We start from the raw sequence: 21,781 nt of genomic DNA, 5'->3' as shown, positions 1-21,781 counted from the left end.
CTAGTTCTCTATCTGGGGGCTGTATATAGGAGATGTACCTCTAGTTCTCTATCTGGGGGGCTGTATATAGGAGATGTACCTCTAGTTCTCTATCCGGGGGCTGTATATAGGAGATGTACCTCTAGTTCTCTATCTGGGGGCTGTATATAGGAGATGCACCTCTAGTTCTCTATCTGGGGGCTGTATATAGGAGATGTACCTCTAGTTCTCTACCTGGGGGGCTGTATATAGGTGATGTACCTCTAGTTCTCTATCTGGGGGCTGTATATAGGAGATGTACCTCTAGTTCTCTATCTGGGGGGCTGTATATAGGTGATGTACCTCTAGTTCTCTATCTGGGGGGCTGTATATAGGAGATGTACCTTTAGTTCTCTATCTGGGGGCTGTATATAGGAGATGTACCGCTAGTTCTCTATCTGGGGCTGTATATAGGTGATGTACCGCTAGTTCTCTATCTGGGGCTGTATATAGGAGATGTACCTCTATTTCTCTATCTGGGGCTGTATATAGGAGATGCACCTCTAGTTCTCTATCTGGGGGCTGTATATAGGTGATGTACCTCTAGTTCTCTATCTGGGGCTGTATATAGGAGATGCACCTCTAGTTCTCTATCTGGGGGCTGTATATAGGAGATGTACCTCTAGTTCTCTATCTGGGGGGCTGTATATAGGAGATGCACCTCTAGTTCTCTATCTGGGGGCTGTATATAGGAGATGCACCTCTAGTTCTCTATCTGGGGGCTGTATATAGGAGATGTACCTCTAGTTCTCTATCTGGGGGGCTGTATATAGGTGATGTACCTCTAGTTCTCTATCTGGGGCTGTATATAGGAGATGCACCTCTAGTTCTCTATCTGGGGGCTGTATATAGGAGATGCACCTCTAGTTCTCTATCTGGGGGCTGTATATAGGAGATGTACCTCTAGTTCTCTATCTGGGGGGCTGTATATAGGAGATGTACCTCTAGTTCTCTATCTGGGGGCTGTATATAGGTGATGTACCTCTAGTTCTCTACCTGGGGGGCTGTATATAGGTGATGTACCTCTAGTTCTCTATCTGGGGGGCTGTATATAGGAGATGTACCTTTAGTTCTCTATCTGGGGGCTGTATATAGGAGATGTACCTCTAGTTCTCTATCTGGGGCTGTATATAGGTGATGTACCTCTAGTTCTCTATCTGGGGCTGTATATATAGGAGATGTACCTTTAGTTCTCTATCTGGGGGGCTGTATATAGGTGATGTACCTCTAGTTCTCTATCTGGGGGGCTGTATATAGGTGATGTACCTCTAGTTCTCTATCTGGGGGGCTGTATATAGGTGATGTACCTCTAGTTCTCTATCTGGGGGCTGTATATAGGTGATGTACCTCTAGTTCTCTATCTGGGGGGCTGTATATAGGAGATGTACCTTTAGTTCTCTATCTGGGGCTGTATATAGGTGATGTACCTCTAGTTCTCTATCTGGGGGGCTGTATATAGGAGATGTACCTCTAGTTCTCTATCTGGGGGGCTGTATATAGGAGATGTACCTTTAGTTCTCTATCTGGGGCTGTATATAGGTGATGTACCTCTAGTTCTCTATCTGGGGGGCTGTATATAGGAGATGTACCTCTAGTTCTCTATCTGAGGCTGTATATAGGTGATGCACCTCTAGTTCTCTATCTGGGGGGCTGTATATAGGAGATGTACCTCTAGTTCTCTATCTGGGGGGCTGTATATAGGAGATGTATCTCTAGTTCTCTATCTGGGGCTGTATATAGGAGATGTACCACTAGTTCTCTATCTGGGGGCTGTATATAGGAGATGTACCTCTAATTCTCTATCTGGGGCTGTATATAGGAGATGTACCTCTAGTTCTCTATCTGGGGGGCTGTATATAGGAGATGTACCTTTAGTTCTCTATCTGGGGCTGTATATAGGTGACGTACCTCTAGTTCTCTATCTGGGGGCTATATATAGGTGACGTACCTCTAGTTCTCTATCTGGGGCTGTATATAGGTGATGTACCTCTAGTTCTCTATCTGGGGGCTGTATATAGGTGATGTACCTCTAGTTCTCTATCTGGGGCTGTATATAGGTGATGCACCTCTAGTTCTCTATCTGGGGCTGTATATAGGTGATGCACCTCTAGTTCTCTATCTGGGGGCTATATATAGGTGACATACCTCTAGTTCTCTATCTGGGGCTGTATATAGGTGATGTACCTCTAGTTCTCTATCTGGGGGCTGTATATAGGAGATGTACCTCTAGTTCTCTATCTGGGGCTGTATATAGGTGATGTACCTCTAGTTCTCTATCTGGGGGCTGTATATAGGTGATGTACCTCTAGTTCTCTATCTGGGGCTGTATATAGGTGATGCACCTCTAGTTCTCTATCTGGGGCTGTATATAGGTGATGCACCTCTAGTTCTCTATCTGGGGGGCTGTATATAGGTGATGTACCTCTAGTTCTCTATCTGGGGCTGTATATAGGAGATGTACCTCTAGTTCTCTATCTGGGGGGCTGTATATAGGTGATGTACCTCTAGTTCTCTATCTGGGGGGCTGTATATAGGAGATGTACCTTTAGTTCTCTATCTGGGGGGCTGTATATAGGAGATGTACCTTTACTTCTCTATCTGGGGGGCTGTATATAGGAGATGTACCTCTAGTTCTCTATCTGGGGCTGTATATAGGAGATGTACCTCTAGTTCTCTATCTGGGGGCTGTATATAGGAGATGTACCTCTAGTTCTCTATCTGGGGGCTGTATATAGGTGATGTACCTCTAGTTCTCTATCTGGGGGCTGTATATAGGAGATGTACCTCTAGTTCTTTATCTGGGGCTGTATATAGGTGATGCACCTCTAGTTCTCTATCTGGGGGGCTGTATATAGGTGATGTACCTCTAGTTCTCTATCTGGGGGCTGTACATAGGTGATGTACCTCTAGTTCTCTATCTGGGGCTGTATATAGGTGATGCACCTCTAGTTCTCTATCTGGGGGCTGTATATAGGAGATGTACCTCTAGTTCTCTATCTGGGGCTGTATATAGGAGATGTACCTTTAGTTCTCTATCTGGGGCTGTATATAGGTGATGTACCGCTAGTTCTCTATCTGGGGCTGTATATAGGAGATGTACCTCTAGTTCTCTATCTGGGGCTGTATATAGGTGATGCACCTCTAGTTCTCTATCTGGGGGCTGTATATAGGAGATGTACCTCTAGTTCTCTATCTGGGGGCTGTATATAGGAGATGTACCTTTAGTTCTCTATCTGGGGGCTGTATATAGGAGATGTACCTCTAGTTCTCTATCTGGGGCTGTATATAGGAGATGTCCCTCTAGTTCTCTATCTGGGGGCTGTATATAGGAGATGTACCTCTAGTTCTCTATCTGGGGCTGTATATAGGAGATGTACCTCTAGTTCTCTATCTGGGGGCTGTATATAGGAGATGTACCTCTAGTTCTCTATCTGGGGCTGTATATAGGAGATGTACCTCTAGTTCTCTATCTGGGGGGCTGTATATAGGAGATGTACCTCTAGTTCTCTATCTGGGGGCTGTATATAGGAGATGTACCTTTAGTTCTCTATCTGGGGCTGTATATAGGTGATGCACCTCTAGTTCTCTATCTGGGGGCTGTATATAGGAGATGTACCTCTAGTTCTCTATCTGGGGGCTGTATATAGGAGATGTACCTCTAGTTCTCTATCTGGGGCTGTATATAGGAGATGTACCTCTAGTTCTCTATCTGGGGGCTGTATATAGGAGATGTACCTCTAGTTCTTTATCTGGGGCTGTATATAGGTGATGCACCTCTAGTTCTCTATCTGGGGGGCTGTATATAGGAGATGTACCTCTAGTTCTCTATCTGGGGGCTGTATATAGGAGATGTACCTCTAGTTCTCTATCTGGGGGCTGTATATAGGTGATGTACCTCTAGTTCTCTATCTGGGGCTGTATATAGGAGATGTACCTTTAGTTCTCTATCTGGGGCTGTATATAGGTGATGCACCTCTAGTTCTCTATCTGGGGCTGTATATAGGTGATGTACCTCTAGTTCTCTATCTGGGGGCTGTATATAGGAGATGTACCTCTAGTTCTCTATCTGGGGGCTGTATATAGGAGATGTACCTCTAGTTCTCTATCTGGGGGCTGTATATAGGAGATGTACCTCTAGTTCTCTATCTGGGGGCTGTATATAGGAGATGTACCTCTAGTTCTCTATCTGGGGGCTGTATATAGGAGATGTACCTCTAGTTCTTTATCTGGGGCTGTATATAGGTGATGCACCTCTAGTTCTCTATCTGGGGGGCTGTATATAGGAGATGTACCTCTAGTTCTCTATCTGGGGGCTGTATATAGGAGATGTACCTCTAGTTCTCTATCTGGGGGCTGTATATAGGTGATGTACCTCTAGTTCTCTATCTGGGGGGCTGTATATAGGAGATGTACCTTTAGTTCTCTATCTGGGGCTGTATATAGGTGATGTACCGCTAGTTCTCTATCTGGGGCTCTATATAGGAGATGTACCTCTAGTTCTCTATCTGGGGCTGTATATAGGAGATGTACCTCTAGTTCTCTATCTGGGGGGCTGTATATAGGAGATGTACCTCTAGTTCTCTATCTGGGGGCTGTATATAGGAGATGTACCTCTAGTTCTCTATCTGGGGCTGTATATAGGAGATGTACCTCTAATTCTCTATCTGGGGCTGTATATAGGTGATGTACCTCTAGTTCTCTATCTGGGGCTGTATATAGGAGATGTACCTCTAGTTCTCTATCTGGGGGCTGTATATAGGAGATGTACCTCTAGTTCTCTATCTGGGGCTGTATATAGGAGATGTACCTCTAGTTCTCTATCTGGGGGCTGTATATAGGAGATGTACCTCTAGTTCTCTATCTGGGGCTGTATATAGGAGATGTACCTCTAATTCTCTATCTGGGGCTGTATATAGGTGATGTACCTCTAGTTCTCTATCTGGGGCTGTATATAGGAGATGTACCTCTAGTTCTCTATCTGGGGGCTGTATATAGGAGATGTACCTCTAGTTCTCTATCTGGGGGCTGTATATAGGAGATGTACCTCTAGTTCTCTATCTGGGGGGCTGTATATAGGAGATGTACCTTTAGTTCTCTATCTGGGGCTGTATATAGGAGATGTACCACTAGTTCTCTATCTGGGGGGCTGTATATAGGAGATGTACCTCTAGTGCTCTATCTGAGGCTGTATATAGGAGATGTACCTCTAGTTCTCTATCTGGGGGCTGTATATAGGAGATGTACCTCTAGTTCTCTATCTGGGGGCTGTATATAGGAGATGTACCTCTAGTTCTCTATCTGGGGGGCTGTATATAGGAGATGTACCTTTAGTTCTCTATCTGGGGCTGTATATAGGAGATGTACCTCTAGTTCTCTATCTGGGGGGCTGTATATAGGAGATGTACCTTTAGTTCTCTATCTGGGGGCTGTATATAGGAGATGTACCACTAGTTCTCTATCTGGGGGGCTGTATATAGGAGATGTACCTCTAGTTCTCTATCTGGGGCTGTATATAGGAGATGTCCCTCTAGTTCTCTATCTGGGGGCTGTATATAGGAGATGTACCTCTAGTTCTCTATCTGGGGCTGTATATAGGAGATGTCCCTCTAGTTCTCTATCTGGGGGCTGTATATAGGAGATGTACCTCTAGTTCTCTATCTGGGGCTGTATATAGGTGATGTACCACTAGTTCTCTATCTGGGGGCTGTATATAGGAGATGTACCTCTAGTTCTCTATCTGGGGGGCTGTATATAGGAGATGTACCTCTAGTTCTCTATCTGGGGGGCTGTATATAGGAGATGTACCTCTAGTTCGGAGGTGCAGGTGATAACGGTGCGGCTCCCAGCATGCACCACATTATATCATGCCCTTCTCAGGTCTACCCCCGGCTGGACAGCAGCGCTCTGTTTAACATGTGACTCTTATTTACAGGAGTCCGGGCAGACGGTGCAATATACCGGAGCCGCCAGTAATTGCTGCTATTACAGATAAATGTGCCACTCACGGTTTTGCCTTGGAGACCCTGCGGTGTAACGGGCAGCGTAGACAATCCCGCCGGCACCGACCTTCTCTCAGGAGCAAAGCCGAACTGCAGAAACACAATTTATTCTCATCATCCAGATGGTAAACTGTGCGAGGGCGGGAGAGGGACATACAGGACCACCGTATACATTATCACAGCATGGATCCAAGGTCCACAAGGAGTCTGAACACACAAGGTGACGAGGACCAACGCTGACCGGACGCCGGACACCAATAAGTTATATTATACAGCAGTGACATCACCGCTCTCCAGATATCAGTTATATTATACAGCAGTGACATCACCACTCTCCAGATATCAGTTATATTATACAGCAGTGACATCACCGCTCTCCAGATATAAGATATATTATACAGCAGTGACATCACCGCTCTCCAGATATCAGTTATATTATACAGCAGTGACATCACCGCTCTCCAGATATCAGTTATATTATACAGCAGCGACATCACCGCTCTCCAGATATCAGTTATATTATACAGCAGTGACATCACCGCTCTCCAGATATCAGTTATATTATACAGCAGTGACATCACCGCTCTCCAGATATCAGTTATATTATACAGCAGTGACATCACCGCTCTCCAGATATCAGTTATATTATACAGCAGTGACATCACCGCTCTCCAGATATAAGATATATTATACAGCAGTGACATCACCGCTCTCCAGATATCAGTTATATTATACAGCAGTGACATCACCGCTCTCCAGATATCAGTTATATTATACAGCAGTGACATCACCTCTCTCCAGATATATTATATTATACAGCAGTGACATCACCGCTCTCTAGATATCAGTTATATTATACAGCAGTGACATCACCGCTCTCCAGATATCAGTTATATTATACAGCAGTGACATCACCACTCTCCAGATATCAGTTATATTATACAGCAGTGACATCACCGCTCTCCAGATATATTATATAGCAGTGACATCACCGCTCTCCACATATCAGATATATTATACAGCAGTGACATCACCGCTCTCCAGATATATTATATTATACAGCAGTGACATCACCGCTCTCCAGATATCAGTTATATTATACAGCAGTGACATCACCACTCTCCAGATATCAGTTATATTATACAGCAGTGACATCACCGCTCTCCAGATATATTATATAGCAGTGACATCACCGCTCTCCAGATATCAGTTATATTATACAGCAGTGACATCACCACTCTCCAGATATCAGTTATATTATACAGCAGTGACATCACCGCTCTCCAGATATATTATATAGCAGTGACATCACCGCTCTCCAGATATCAGTTATATTATACAGCAGTGACATCACCGCTCTCCAGATATATTATATAGCAGTGACATCACCGCTCTCCAGATATCAGTTATATTATACAGCAGTGACATCACCGCTCTCCAGATATCAGATATATTATACAGCAGTGACATCACCACTCTCCAGATATATTATATTATACAGCAGTGACATCACCGCCCTCCAGATATCAGTTATATTATACAGCAGTGACATCACCGCTCTCCAGATATCAGTTATATTATACAGCAGTGACATCACCGCTCTCCAGATATATTATATTATACAGCAGTGACATCACCGCTCTCCAGATATATTATATTATACAGCAGTGACATCACCGCTCTCCAGATATCAGTTATATTATACAGCAGTGACATCACCGCTCTCCAGATATCAGTTATATTATACAGCAGTGACATCACCGCTCTCCAGAGATCAGTTATATTATACAGCAGTGACATCACCGCTCTCCAGATATCAGTTATATTATACAGCAGTGACATCACCGCTCTCCAGATATCAGTTATATTATACAGCAGTGACATCACCGCTCTCCAGATATCAGTTATATTATACAGCAGTGACATCACCACTCTCCAGATATCAGTTATATTATACAGCAGTGACATCACCACTCTCCAGATATCAGTTATATTATACAGCAGTGACATCACCACTCTCCAGATATCAGTTATATTATACAGCAGTGACATCACCGCTCTCCAGATATCAGTTATATTATACAGCAGTGACATCACCGCTCTCCAGATATCAGTTATATTATACAGCAGTGACATCACCCCTCTCCAGATATCAGATATATTATACAGCAGTGACATCACCGCTCTCCAGACATCAGTTATATTATACAGCAGTGACATCACCGCTCTCCAGATAGATTATACAGCAGTGACATCACCGCTCTCCAGATATCAGTTATATTATACAGCAGTGACATCACCGCTCTCCAGATATCAGTTATATTATACAGCAGTGACATCACCGCTCTCCAGAGATCAGTTATATTATACAGCAGTGACATCACCGCTCTCCAGATATCAGTTATATTATACAGCAGTGACATCACCGCTCTCCAGATATCAGTTATATTATACAGCAGTGACATCACCGCTCTCCTGATATCAGTTATATTATACAGCAGTGACATCACCGCTCTCCAGATATCAGTTATATTATACAGCAGTGACATCACCGCTCTCCAGATATCAGTTATATTATACAGCAGTGACATCACCGCTCTCCTGATATCAGTTATATTATACAGCAGTGACATCACCGCTCTCCAGATATCAGTTATATTAAACAGCAGTGACATCACCGCCCTCCAGATATATTATATTATACTGCAGTGACATTACCGCTCTCCAGATATCAGTTATATTATACAGCAGTGACATCACCGCTCTCCAGATATCAGTTATATTATACAGCAGTGACATCACCGCTCTCCAGATATCAGTTATATTATACAGCAGTGACATCACCGCTCTCCAGAGATCAGTTATATTATACAGCAGTGACCTCACCGCTCTCCAGATATCAGTTATATTATACAGCAGTGACATCACCGCTCTCCTGATATCAGTTATATTATACAGCAGTGACATCACCGCTCTCCAGATATGAGTTATATTATACAGCAGTGACATCACCGCTCTCCAGATATCAGTTATATTATACAGCAGTGACATCACCGCTCTCCAGACATCAGTTATATTATACAGCAGTGACATCACCTCTCTCTAGATATCAGTTATATTATACAGCAGTGACATCACCGCTCTCCAGACATCAGTTATATTATACAGCAGTGACATCACCGCTCTCCAGATATCAGATATATTATACAGCAGTGACATCACCGCTCTCCAGACATCAGTTATATTATACAGCAGTGACATCACCGCTCTCCAGATATATTATACAGCAGTGACATCACCTCTCTCCAGATATAAGTTATATTATACAGCAGTGACATCACCACTCTCCAGATATCAGTTATATTATACAGCAGTGACATCACCGCTCTCCAGATATCAGTTATATTATACAGCAGTGACATCACCGCTCTCCAGATATATTATATTATACAGCAGTGACATCACCGCTCTCCAGATATCAGTTATATTATACAGCAGTGACATCACCACTCTCCAGATATCAGTTATATTATACAGCAGTGACATCACCGCTCTCCAGATATCAGTTATATTATACAGCAGTGACATCACCGCTCTCCAGATATCAGTTATATTATACAGCAGTGACATCACCGCTCTCCAGATATCAGTTATATTATACAGCAGTGACATCACCGCTCTCCAGATACCAGTTATATTATACAGCCGTGACATCACCGCTCTCCAGATACCAGTTATATTATACAGCAGTGACATCACCGCTCTCCAGATATCAGTTATATTATACAGCAGTGACATCACCGCTCTCCAGATATCAGTTATATTATACAGCAGTGACATCACCGCTCTCCAGATATATTATATAGCAGTGACATCACCGCTCTCCAGATATCAGTTATATTATACAGCAGTGACATCACCGCTCTCCAGATATCAGATATATTATACAGCAGTGACATCACCACTCTCCAGATATATTATATTATACAGCAGTGACATCACCGCCCTCCAGATATCAGTTATATTATACAGCAGTGACATCACCGCTCTCCAGATATCAGTTATATTATACAGCAGTGACATCACCGCTCTCCAGATATATTATATTATACAGCAGTGACATCACCGCTCTCCAGATATATTATATTATACAGCAGTGACATCACCGCTCTCCAGATATCAGTTATATTATACAGCAGTGACATCACCGCTCTCCAGATATCAGTTATATTATACAGCAGTGACATCACCGCTCTCCAGAGATCAGTTATATTATACAGCAGTGACATCACCGCTCTCCAGATATCAGTTATATTATACAGCAGTGACATCACCGCTCTCCAGATATCAGTTATATTATACAGCAGTGACATCACCGCTCTCCAGATATCAGTTATATTATACAGCAGTGACATCACCACTCTCCAGATATCAGTTATATTATACAGCAGTGACATCACCACTCTCCAGATATCAGTTATATTATACAGCAGTGACATCACCACTCTCCAGATATCAGTTATATTATACAGCAGTGACATCACCGCTCTCCAGATATCAGTTATATTATACAGCAGTGACATCACCGCTCTCCAGATATCAGTTATATTATACAGCAGTGACATCACCCCTCTCCAGATATCAGATATATTATACAGCAGTGACATCACCGCTCTCCAGACATCAGTTATATTATACAGCAGTGACATCACCGCTCTCCAGATAGATTATACAGCAGTGACATCACCGCTCTCCAGATATCAGTTATATTATACAGCAGTGACATCACCGCTCTCCAGAGATCAGTTATATTATACAGCAGTGACATCACCGCTCTCCAGATATCAGTTATATTATACAGCAGTGACATCACCGCTCTCCAGATATCAGTTATATTATACAGCAGTGACATCACCGCTCTCCTGATATCAGTTATATTATACAGCAGTGACATCACCGCTCTCCAGATATCAGTTATATTATACAGCAGTGACATCACCGCTCTCCAGATATCAGTTATATTATACAGCAGTGACATCACCGCTCTCCTGATATCAGTTATATTATACAGCAGTGACATCACCGCTCTCCAGATATCAGTTATATTAAACAGCAGTGACATCACCGCCCTCCAGATATATTATATTATACTGCAGTGACATTACCGCTCTCCAGATATCAGTTATATTATACAGCAGTGACATCACCGCTCTCCAGATATCAGTTATATTATACAGCAGTGACATCACCGCTCTCCAGATATCAGTTATATTATACAGCAGTGACATCACCGCTCTCCAGAGATCAGTTATATTATACAGCAGTGACCTCACCGCTCTCCAGATATCAGTTATATTATACAGCAGTGACATCACCGCTCTCCTGATATCAGTTATATTATACAGCAGTGACATCACCGCTCTCCAGATATGAGTTATATTATACAGCAGTGACATCACCGCTCTCCAGATATCAGTTATATTATACAGCAGTGACATCACCGCTCTCCAGACATCAGTTATATTATACAGCAGTGACATCACCTCTCTCTAGATATCAGTTATATTATACAGCAGTGACATCACCGCTCTCCAGACATCAGTTATATTATACAGCAGTGACATCACCGCTCTCCAGATATCAGATATATTATACAGCAGTGACATCACCGCTCTCCAGACATCAGTTATATTATACAGCAGTGACATCACCGCTCTCCAGATATATTATACAGCAGTGACATCACCTCTCTCCAGATATAAGTTATATTATACAGCAGTGACATCACCACTCTCCAGATATCAGTTATATTATACAGCAGTGACATCACCGCTCTCCAGATATCAGTTATATTATACAGCAGTGACATCACCGCTCTCCAGATATATTATATTATACAGCAGTGACATCACCGCTCTCCAGATATCAGTTATATTATACAGCAGTGACATCACCACTCTCCAGATATCAGTTATATTATACAGCAGTGACATCACCGCTCTCCAGATATCAGTTATATTATACAGCAGTGACATCACCGCTCTCCAGATATCAGTTATATTATACAGCAGTGACATCACCGCTCTCCAGATATCAGTTATATTATACAGCAGTGACATCACCGCTCTCCAGATACCAGTTATATTATACAGCCGTGACATCACCGCTCTCCAGATACCAGTTATATTATACAGCAGTGACATCACCGCTCTCCAGATATCAGTTATATTATACAGCAGTGACATCACCGCTCTCCAGATATCAGTTATATTATACAGCAGTGACATCACCGCCCTCCAGATATATTATATAGCAGTGACATCACCGCTCTCCAGATATCAGATATATTATACAGCAGTGACATCACCGCTCTCCAGATATATTATATTATACAGCAGTGACATCACCGCTCTCCAGATATCAGATATATTATACAGCAGTGACATCACCACTCTACAGATATCAGTTATATTATACAGCAGTGACATCACCGCTCTCCAGATATCAGTTATATTATACAGCAGTGACATCACCGCTCTCCAGATATCAGTTATATTATACAGCAGTGACATCACCGCTCTCCAGATATCAGTTATATTATACAGCAGTGACATCACCGCCCTCCAGATATATTATATTATACAGCAGTGACATCACCGCCCTCCAGATATAGTTACATAGTTACATAGTATAGTTACATAGTTAGTACGGCTGAAAAAAGACACATGTCCATCAAGTTCAACCAAGGGAAGGGAAAAGGGAAGGAAAAATTTCTACACATAGGAGCTAATATTTTTTTGTTCTAGGAAATTATCTAACCCTTTTTTAAAGCCATCTACTGTCCCTGCTGTGACGGCTCCTGCGGTGTCTCCTGTCCCTGCTGTGACGGCTCCTGCGGTGTCTCCTGTCCCTGCTGTGACCAGCTCCTGCGGTGTCTCCTGTCCCTGCTGTGACGGCTCCTGCGGTGTCTCCTGTCCCTGCTGTGACGGCTCCTGCGGTGTCTCCTGTCCCTGCTGTGACGGCTCCTGCGGTGTCTCCTGTCCCTGCTGTGACGGCTCTTGCGGTGTCTCCTGTCCCTGCTGTGACGGCTCCTGCGGTGTCTCCTGTCCCTGCTGTGACGGCTCCTGCGGTGTCTCCTGTCCCTGATGTGACGGCTCCTGCGGTGTCTACTGTCCCTGCTGTGATGGCTCCTGCGGTGGCTATTCCATAAATTCACAGTTCTCACTGTAAAGAAGCCTTGTCACCTCTGCAGCTTGAACCTTTTTTTCTCCAGACGGAGGGAGTGCCCCCTTGTTTTTTGAGGGGGTTTTACAAGGAACAGGATTTCACCATATTTTTTGTATGTGCCATTACTATATTTATATAAGTTAATCATGTCCCCCCTTAGTCATCTTTTTTCAAGGCTAAATAGGTTTAATTCTTTCAATCTTTCCTCATAACTTAAATTCTCCATGCCCCTTATTAGCTTCGTTGCTCTTCTTTGTATTTTTTCCAACTCCAGGGCATCCTTTCTATGAACTGGAGCCCAGAACTGAACTGCATATTCTAGATGAGGCCTCACTAATGCTTTGTAAAGTGGTAATATTACATCTCTGTCCCGCGAGTCCATGCCTCTTTTAATACACGACAATATCCTGCTGGCCTTTGAAGCAGCTGATTGACACTGCATGCTGTTATTGAGTTTATGATTTACAAGTACACCCAGATCCTTCTCAACAAGTGACTCCCCCAGTGTAGCTCCCCTAGGACAGATGATGCTGCAGATTATTACACCCAGATCCTTCTCAACAAGTGAATCCGCCAGTGTAGCGCCCCCTAGGACATATGATGCATGCAGGTTGTTGGTACCAAGATGCATAACTTTACATTTATCTACATTAAACTTCATTTGCCAAGTGGACGCCCAAACACTTAGTTTGTTTAAATCTGCCTGTAATTCATGAACATCTTCCATAGTCTGAACTATATTACATAGCTTGGTGTCATCTGCAAAAATAGAAATAGTGCTATTAATCCCATCCTCTATATCATTAATAAATAAGTTGAATAATAGGGGTCCCAGCACTGAACCCTGGGGTACACCACTTATAACCGGGGACCATTCAGAGAAGGAATCATTGACCACAACCCTCTGGATACGGTCCTTGAGCCAATTCTCAATCCAATTACAAACTCTACATTCTAAACCTATAGTCCTTAATTTACCCATTAGGCGTCTATGGGGGACAGTGTCAATATCAGTTATATTATACAGCAGTGACATCACCGCTCTCCAGATATATTATACAGCAGTGACATCACCACTCTCCAGATATCAGTTATATTATACAGCAGTGACATCACCGCTCTCCAGATATCAGTTATATTATACAGCAGTGACATCACCGCTCTCCAGATATCAGTTATATTATACAGCAGTGACATCACCGCTCTCCAGATATATTATATTATACAGCAGTGACATCACCGCTCTCCAGATATCAGTTATATTATACAGCAGTGACATCACCGCTCTCCAGATATATTATATTATACAGCAGTGACATCACCGCTCTCCAGATATATTATACAGCAGTGACATCACCACTCTCCAGATATCAGTTATATTATACAGCAGTGACATCACCGCTCTCCAGATATCAGTTATATTATACAGCAGTGACATCACCGCTCTCCAGATATCAGTTATATTATACAGCAGTGACATCACCGCTCTCCAGATATCAGTTATATTATACAGCAGTGACATCACCGCTCTCCAGATATCAGTTATATTATACAGCAGTGACATCACCGGTCTCCAGATATCAGTTATATTATACAGCAGTGACATCACCGCTCTCCAGATACCAGTTATATTATACAGCAGTGACATCGCCGCTCTCCAGATATCAGTTATATTATACAGCAGTGACATCACCGCTCTCCAGATATCAGTTATATTATACAGCAGTGACATCACCGCTCTCCAGATATATTATACAGCAGTGACATCACCGCTCTCCAGATATCAGTTATATTATACAGCAGTGACATCACCACTCTCCAGATAGAAGATATATTATACAGCAGTGACATCACCACTCTCCAGATATCAGTTATATTATACAGCAGTGATATCACCGCTCTCCAGATATATTATACAGCAGTGACATCACCACTCTCCAGATATCAGTTATATTATACAGCAGTGACATCACCACTCTCCAGATAGAAGATATATTATACAGCAGTGACATCACCACTCTCCAGATATCAGTTATATTATACAGCAGTGATATCACCGCTCTCCAGATATATTATACAGCAGTGACATCACCACTCTCCAGATATCAGTTATATTATACAGCAGTGACATCACCACTCTCCAGATATCAGTTATATTATACAGCAGTGACATCACCACTCTCCAGATATCAGTTATATTATATAGCAGTGACATCACCGCTCTCCAGATATAAGTTATATTATACAGCAGTGACATCACCGCTCTCCAGATATCAGTTATATTATACAGCAGTGACATCACCGCTCTCCAGATATCAGTTATATTATACAGCAGTGACATCACCGCTCTCCAGATATATTATACAGCAGTGACATCACCACTCTCCAGATATCAGTTATATTATACAGCAGTGACATCACCACTCTCCAGATAGAAGATATATTATACAGCAGTGACATCACCACTCTCCAGATATCAGTTATATTATACAGCAGTGACATCACCGCTCTCCAGATATCAGTTATATTATACAGCAGTGACATCACCGCTCTCCAGATATCAGTTATATTATACAGCAGTGACATCACCGCTCTCCAGATATCAGTTATATTATACAGCAGTGACATCACCTCTCTCCGGATATCAGTTATATTATACAGCAGTGACATCACCACTCTCCAGATATCAGTTATATTATACAGCAGTGACATCACCGCTCTCCAGATATCAGTTATATTATACAGCAGTGACATCACCGCTCTCCAGATATCAGTTATATTATACAGCAGTGACATCACCGCTCTCCGGATATATTATATTATACAGCAGTGACATCACCTCTCTCCAGATATATTATATTATACAGCAGTGACATCACCTCTCTCCAGATATATTATATTATACAGCAGTGACATCACCGCTCTCCAGATATCAGTTATATTATACAGCAGTGACATCACCGCTCTCCAGATATCAGTTATATTATACAGCAGTGACATCACCGCTCTCCAGATATCAGTTATATTATACAGCAGTGACATCACCGCTCTCCAGATATCAATTATACAGTAGTGACATCACCGCTCTCCAGATATCAGTTATATTATACAGCAGTGACATCACCACTCTCCAGATATCAGTTATATTATACAGCAGTGACATCACCGCTCTTCAGATATATTATATTATACAGCAGTGACATCACCACTCTCCAGATATCAGTTATATTATACAGCAGTGACATCACCGCTCTCCAGATATCAGTTATATTATACAGCAGTGACATCACCACTCTCCAGATATCAGTTATATTATACAGCAGTGACATCACCACTCTCCAGATAGAAGATATATTATACAGCAGTGACATCACCACTCTCCAGATATCAGTTATATTATACAGCAGTGACATCACCGCTCTCCAGATATCAGTTATATTATACAGCAGTGACATCATCGCTCTCCAGATATCAGTTATATTATACAGCAGTGACATCACCGCTCTCCAGATATCAGTTATATTATACATCAGTGACATCACCACTCTCCAGATATCAGTTATATTATACAGCAGTGACATTACCACTCTCCAGATATCAGATATATTATACAGCAGTGACATCACCGCTCTCCAGATATCAGTTATATTATACATCAGTGACATCACCGCTCTCCAGATATCAGATATATTATACAGCAGTGACATCACCGCTCTCCATATATATTATATTATACAGCAGTGACATCACCGCTCTCCAGATATCAGTTATATTATACAGCAGTGACATCACCTCTCTCCAGATATATTATATTATACAGCAGTGACATCACCTCTCTCCAGATATATTATATTATACAGCAGTGACATCACCGCTCTCCAGATATAAGTTATATTATACAGCAGAGACATCACCGCTCTCCAGATATCAGTTATATTATACAGCAGTGACATCACCGCTCTCCAGATAGAAGATATATTATACAGCAGTGACATCACCGCTCTCCAGATATCAGTTATATTATACAGCAGTGACATCACCGCTCTCCAGATATCAGTTATATTATACAGCAGTGACATCACCGCTCTCCAGATATATTATATTATACAGCAGTGACATCACCGCTCTCCAGATATCAGTTATATTATACAGCAGTGACATCACCGCTCTCCAGATAGAAGATATATTATACAGCAGTGACATCACCGCTCTCCAGATATCAGTTATATTATACAGCAGTGACATCACCGCTCTCCAGATATATTATATTATACAGCAGTGACATCACCGCTCTCCAGATATCAGTTATATTATACAGCAGTGACATCACCGCTCTCCAGATATCAGTTATATTATACAGCAGTGACATCACCGCTCTCCAGATATCAGTTATATTATACAGCAGTGACATCACCGCTCTCCAGATATCAGTTATATTATACAGCAGTGACATCACCGCTCTCCAGATATCAGTTATATTATACAGCAGTGACATCACCGCTCTCCAGATATCAGTTATATTATACAGCAGTGACATCACCGCTCTCCAGATATATTATACAGCAGTGACATCACCGCTCTCCAGATATCAGTTATATTATACAGCAGTGACATCACCGCTCTTCAGATATATTATATTATACAGCAGTGACATCACCGCTCTCCAGATATCAGTTATATTATACAGCAGTGACATCACCGCTCTCCAGATATCAGTTATATTATACAGCAGTGACATCACCGCTCTCCAGATATCAGTTATATTATACAGCAGTGACATCACCGCTCTCCAGATATCAGTTATATTATACAGCAGTGACATCACCGCTCTTCAGATATATTATATTATACAGCAGTGACATCACCACTCTCCAGATATCAGTTATAATATACAGCAGTGACATCACCGCTCTCCAGATATCAGTTATATTATACAGCAGTGACATCACCGCTCTCCAGATATCAGTTATATGATACAGCAGTGACATCACCGCTCTCCAGATATATTATACAGCAGTGACATCACCGCTCTCCAGATATCAGTTATATGATACAGCAGTGACATCACCGCTCTCCAGATATCAGTTATATTATACAGCAGTGACATCACCGCTCTCCAGATATCAGTTATATTATACAGCAGTGACATCACCTCTCTCCAGATATATTATATTATACAGCAGTGACATCACCTCTCTCCAGATATATTATATTATACAGCAGAGACATCACCGCTCTCCAGATATCAGTTATATTATACAGCAGTGACATCACCGCTCTCCAGATAGAAGATATATTATACAGCAGTGACATCACCGCTCTCCAGATATCAGTTATATTATACAGCAGTGACATCACCGCTCTCCAGATATCAGTTATATTATACAGCAGTGACATCACCGCTCTCCAGATATCAGTTATATTATACAGCAGTGACATCACCGCTCTCCAGATATCAGTTATATTATACAGCAGTGACATCACCTCTCTCCAGATATCAGATATATTATACAGCAGTGACATCACCGCTCTCCAGATATCAGTTATATTATACAGCAGTGACATCACCGCTCTCCAGATATCAGTTATATTATACAGCAGTGACATCACCGCCCTCCAGATATCAGTTATATTATACAGCAGTGACATCACCGCTCTCCAGATATATTATACAGCAGTGACATCACCGCCCTCCAGATATAAGATATATTATACAGCAGTGACATCACCGCTCTCCAGATATAAGTTATATTATACAGCAGTGACATCACCGCTCTCCAGATATCAGTTATATTATACAGCAGTGACATCACCGCTCTCCAGATATCAGTTATATTATACAGCAGTGACATCACCGCTCTCCAGATATCAGTTATATTATACAGCAGTGACATCACCGCTCTCCAGATATCAGTTATATGATACAGCAGTGACATCACCGCTCTCCAGATATATTATACAGCAGTGACATCACCGCTCTCCAGATATCAGTTATATTATACAGCAGTGACATCACCGCTCTCCAGATATATGTTATATTATACAGCAGTGACATCACCGCTCTCCAGATATCAGTTATATTATACAGCAGTGACATCACCGCTCTCCAGATATATGTTATATTATACAGCAGTGACATCACCGCTCTCCAGATATCAGTTATATTATACAGCAGTGACATCACCGCTCTTCAGATATATTATATTATACAGCAGTGACATCACCGCTCTCCAGATATATTATACAGCAGTGACATCACCGCTCTCCTGATATATTATATTATACAGCAGTGACATCACCGCTCTCCAGATATCAATTATATTATACAGCAGTGACATCACCGCTCTCCAGATATATTATACAGCAGTGACATCACCGCTCTCCAGATATTAGTTATATTATACAGCAGTGACATCACCGCTCTCCAGATATATAATATTATACAGCAGTGACATCACCGCTCTCCAGATATCAGTTATATTATACAGCAGTGACATCACCGCTCTCCAGATATCAGTTATATTATACAGCAGTGACATCACCGCTCTCCAGATATCAGTTATATTATACAGCAGTGACATCACCGCTCTCCAGATATATGTTATATTATACAGCAGTGACATCACCGCTCTCCAGATATCAGTTATATTATACAGCAGTGACATCACCACTCTCCAGATATCAGTTATATTATACAGCAGTGACATCACCGCTCTTCAGATATATTATATTATACAGCAGTGACATCACCGCTCTCCAGATATAAGATATATTATACAGCAGTGACATCACCGCTCTCCAGATATAAGTTATATTATACAGCAGTGACATCACCACTCTAGATATCAGTTATATTATACAGCAGTGACATCACCGCTCTCCAGATATCAATTATATTATACAGCAGTGACATCACCGCTCTCCAGATATATTATACAGCAGTGACATCACCGCTCTCCTGATATATTATATTATACAGCAGTGACATCACCGCTCTCCAGATATCAATTATATTATACAGCAGTGACATCACCGCTCTCCAGATATTAGTTATATTATACAGCAGTGACATCACCGCTCTCCAGATATATAATATTATACAGCAGTGACATCACCGCTCCCCAGATATCAGATATTATACAGCAGTGACATCACCGCTCTCCAGATATATTATACAGCAGTGACATCACCACTCTCCAGATATCAGTTATATTATACAGCAGTGACATCACCGCTCTCCAGATATCAGTTATATTATACAGCAGTGACATCACCGCTCTCCAGATATATTATATTATACAGCAGTGACATCACCGCTCTCCAGATATATTATACAGCAGTGACATCACCGCTCTCCAGATATCAGTTATATTATACAGCAGTGACATCACCGCTCTCCAGATATCAGTTATATTATACAGCAGTGACATCACCGCTCTCCAGATATAAGATATATTATACAGCAGTGACATCATCGCTCTCCAGATATATTATATTATACAGCAGTGACATCACCGCTCTCCAGATATCAGTTATATTATACAGCAGTGACATCACCACTCTCCAGATATCAGTTATATTATACAGCAGTGATATCACCGCTCTCCAGATATCAGTTATATTATACAGCAGTGACATCACCGCTCTCCAGATATCAGTTATATTATACAGCAGTGACATCACCGCTCTCCAGATATAAGATATATTATACAGCAGTGACATCACCGCTCTCCAGATATCAGTAATATTATACAGCAGTGACATCACCGCTCTCCAGATACAAGTTATATTATACAGCAGTGACATCACCGCTCTCCAGATATCAGTTATATTATACAGCAGTGACATCACCGCTCTCCAGATATCAGTTATATTATACAGCAGTGACATCACCGCTCTCCGGATATCAGTTATATTATACAGCAGTGACATCACCTCTCTCCAGATATCAGTTATATTATACAGAAGTGACATCATCGCTCTCCAGATATCAGTTATATTATACAGCAGTGACATCACCACTCTCCAGATATCAGTTATATTATACAGCAGTGACATCACCGCTCTCCAGATATATGTTATATTATATAGCAGTGACATCACCGCTCTCCAGATATCAGTTATATTATACAGCAGTGACATCACCGCTCTCCAGATATCAGTTATATTATACAGCAGTGACATCACCGCTCTCCAGATATCAGTTATATTATGCAGCAGTGACATCACCGCTCTCCAGATATCAGTTATATTATACAGCAGTGACATCACCACTCTCCAGATATATTATACAGCAGTGACATCACCGCTCTCCAGATATCAGTTATATTATACAGCAGTGACATCACCGCTCTCCAGATATCAGTTATATTATACAGCAGTGACATCGCCGCTCTCCAGATATCAGTTATATTATACAGCAGTGACATCGCCGCTCTCCAGATATATTATATTATACAGCAGTGACATCACCGCTCTCCAGATATATTATATTATACAGCAGTGACATCACCGCTCTCCAGATATCAGTTATATTA

General features: G+C 41.9%; 1 protein-coding gene across 9 annotated transcripts in view; it reads right to left on the bottom strand.

Annotated features, from left to right (window-relative positions):
- PLEKHA5 (pleckstrin homology domain containing A5) overlaps positions 1 to 21,781 on the bottom strand; it is a 74,981-nt gene that overhangs the window by 20,103 nt on the left and 33,097 nt on the right. For 8 of the 9 annotated variants that reach the window (XR_012882271.1, XM_075855623.1, XM_075855624.1 and 5 more), the window contains one exon: positions 6,024 to 6,107. The exons of the other annotated variant lie outside the window; for it this stretch is intronic. Coding sequence is in view for 7 of the 8 variants with exons in the window: in XM_075855623.1 (XP_075711738.1) it covers positions 6,024 to 6,107 (84 nt within the window). In the remaining variant the exon portion in view is untranslated. The remainder of the gene's footprint in view (positions 1 to 6,023; positions 6,108 to 21,781) is intronic. 9 annotated transcript variants of the gene reach the window in all.

Source organism: Rhinoderma darwinii, chromosome 3 (assembly GCF_050947455.1).
Source record: "Rhinoderma darwinii isolate aRhiDar2 chromosome 3, aRhiDar2.hap1, whole genome shotgun sequence".
Classification (NCBI taxonomy): domain Eukaryota; kingdom Metazoa; phylum Chordata; class Amphibia; order Anura; family Rhinodermatidae; genus Rhinoderma; species Rhinoderma darwinii.
Note: the sequence above shows the minus strand (reverse complement) of the source record. Positions and strands in the feature narration are given on the sequence as shown.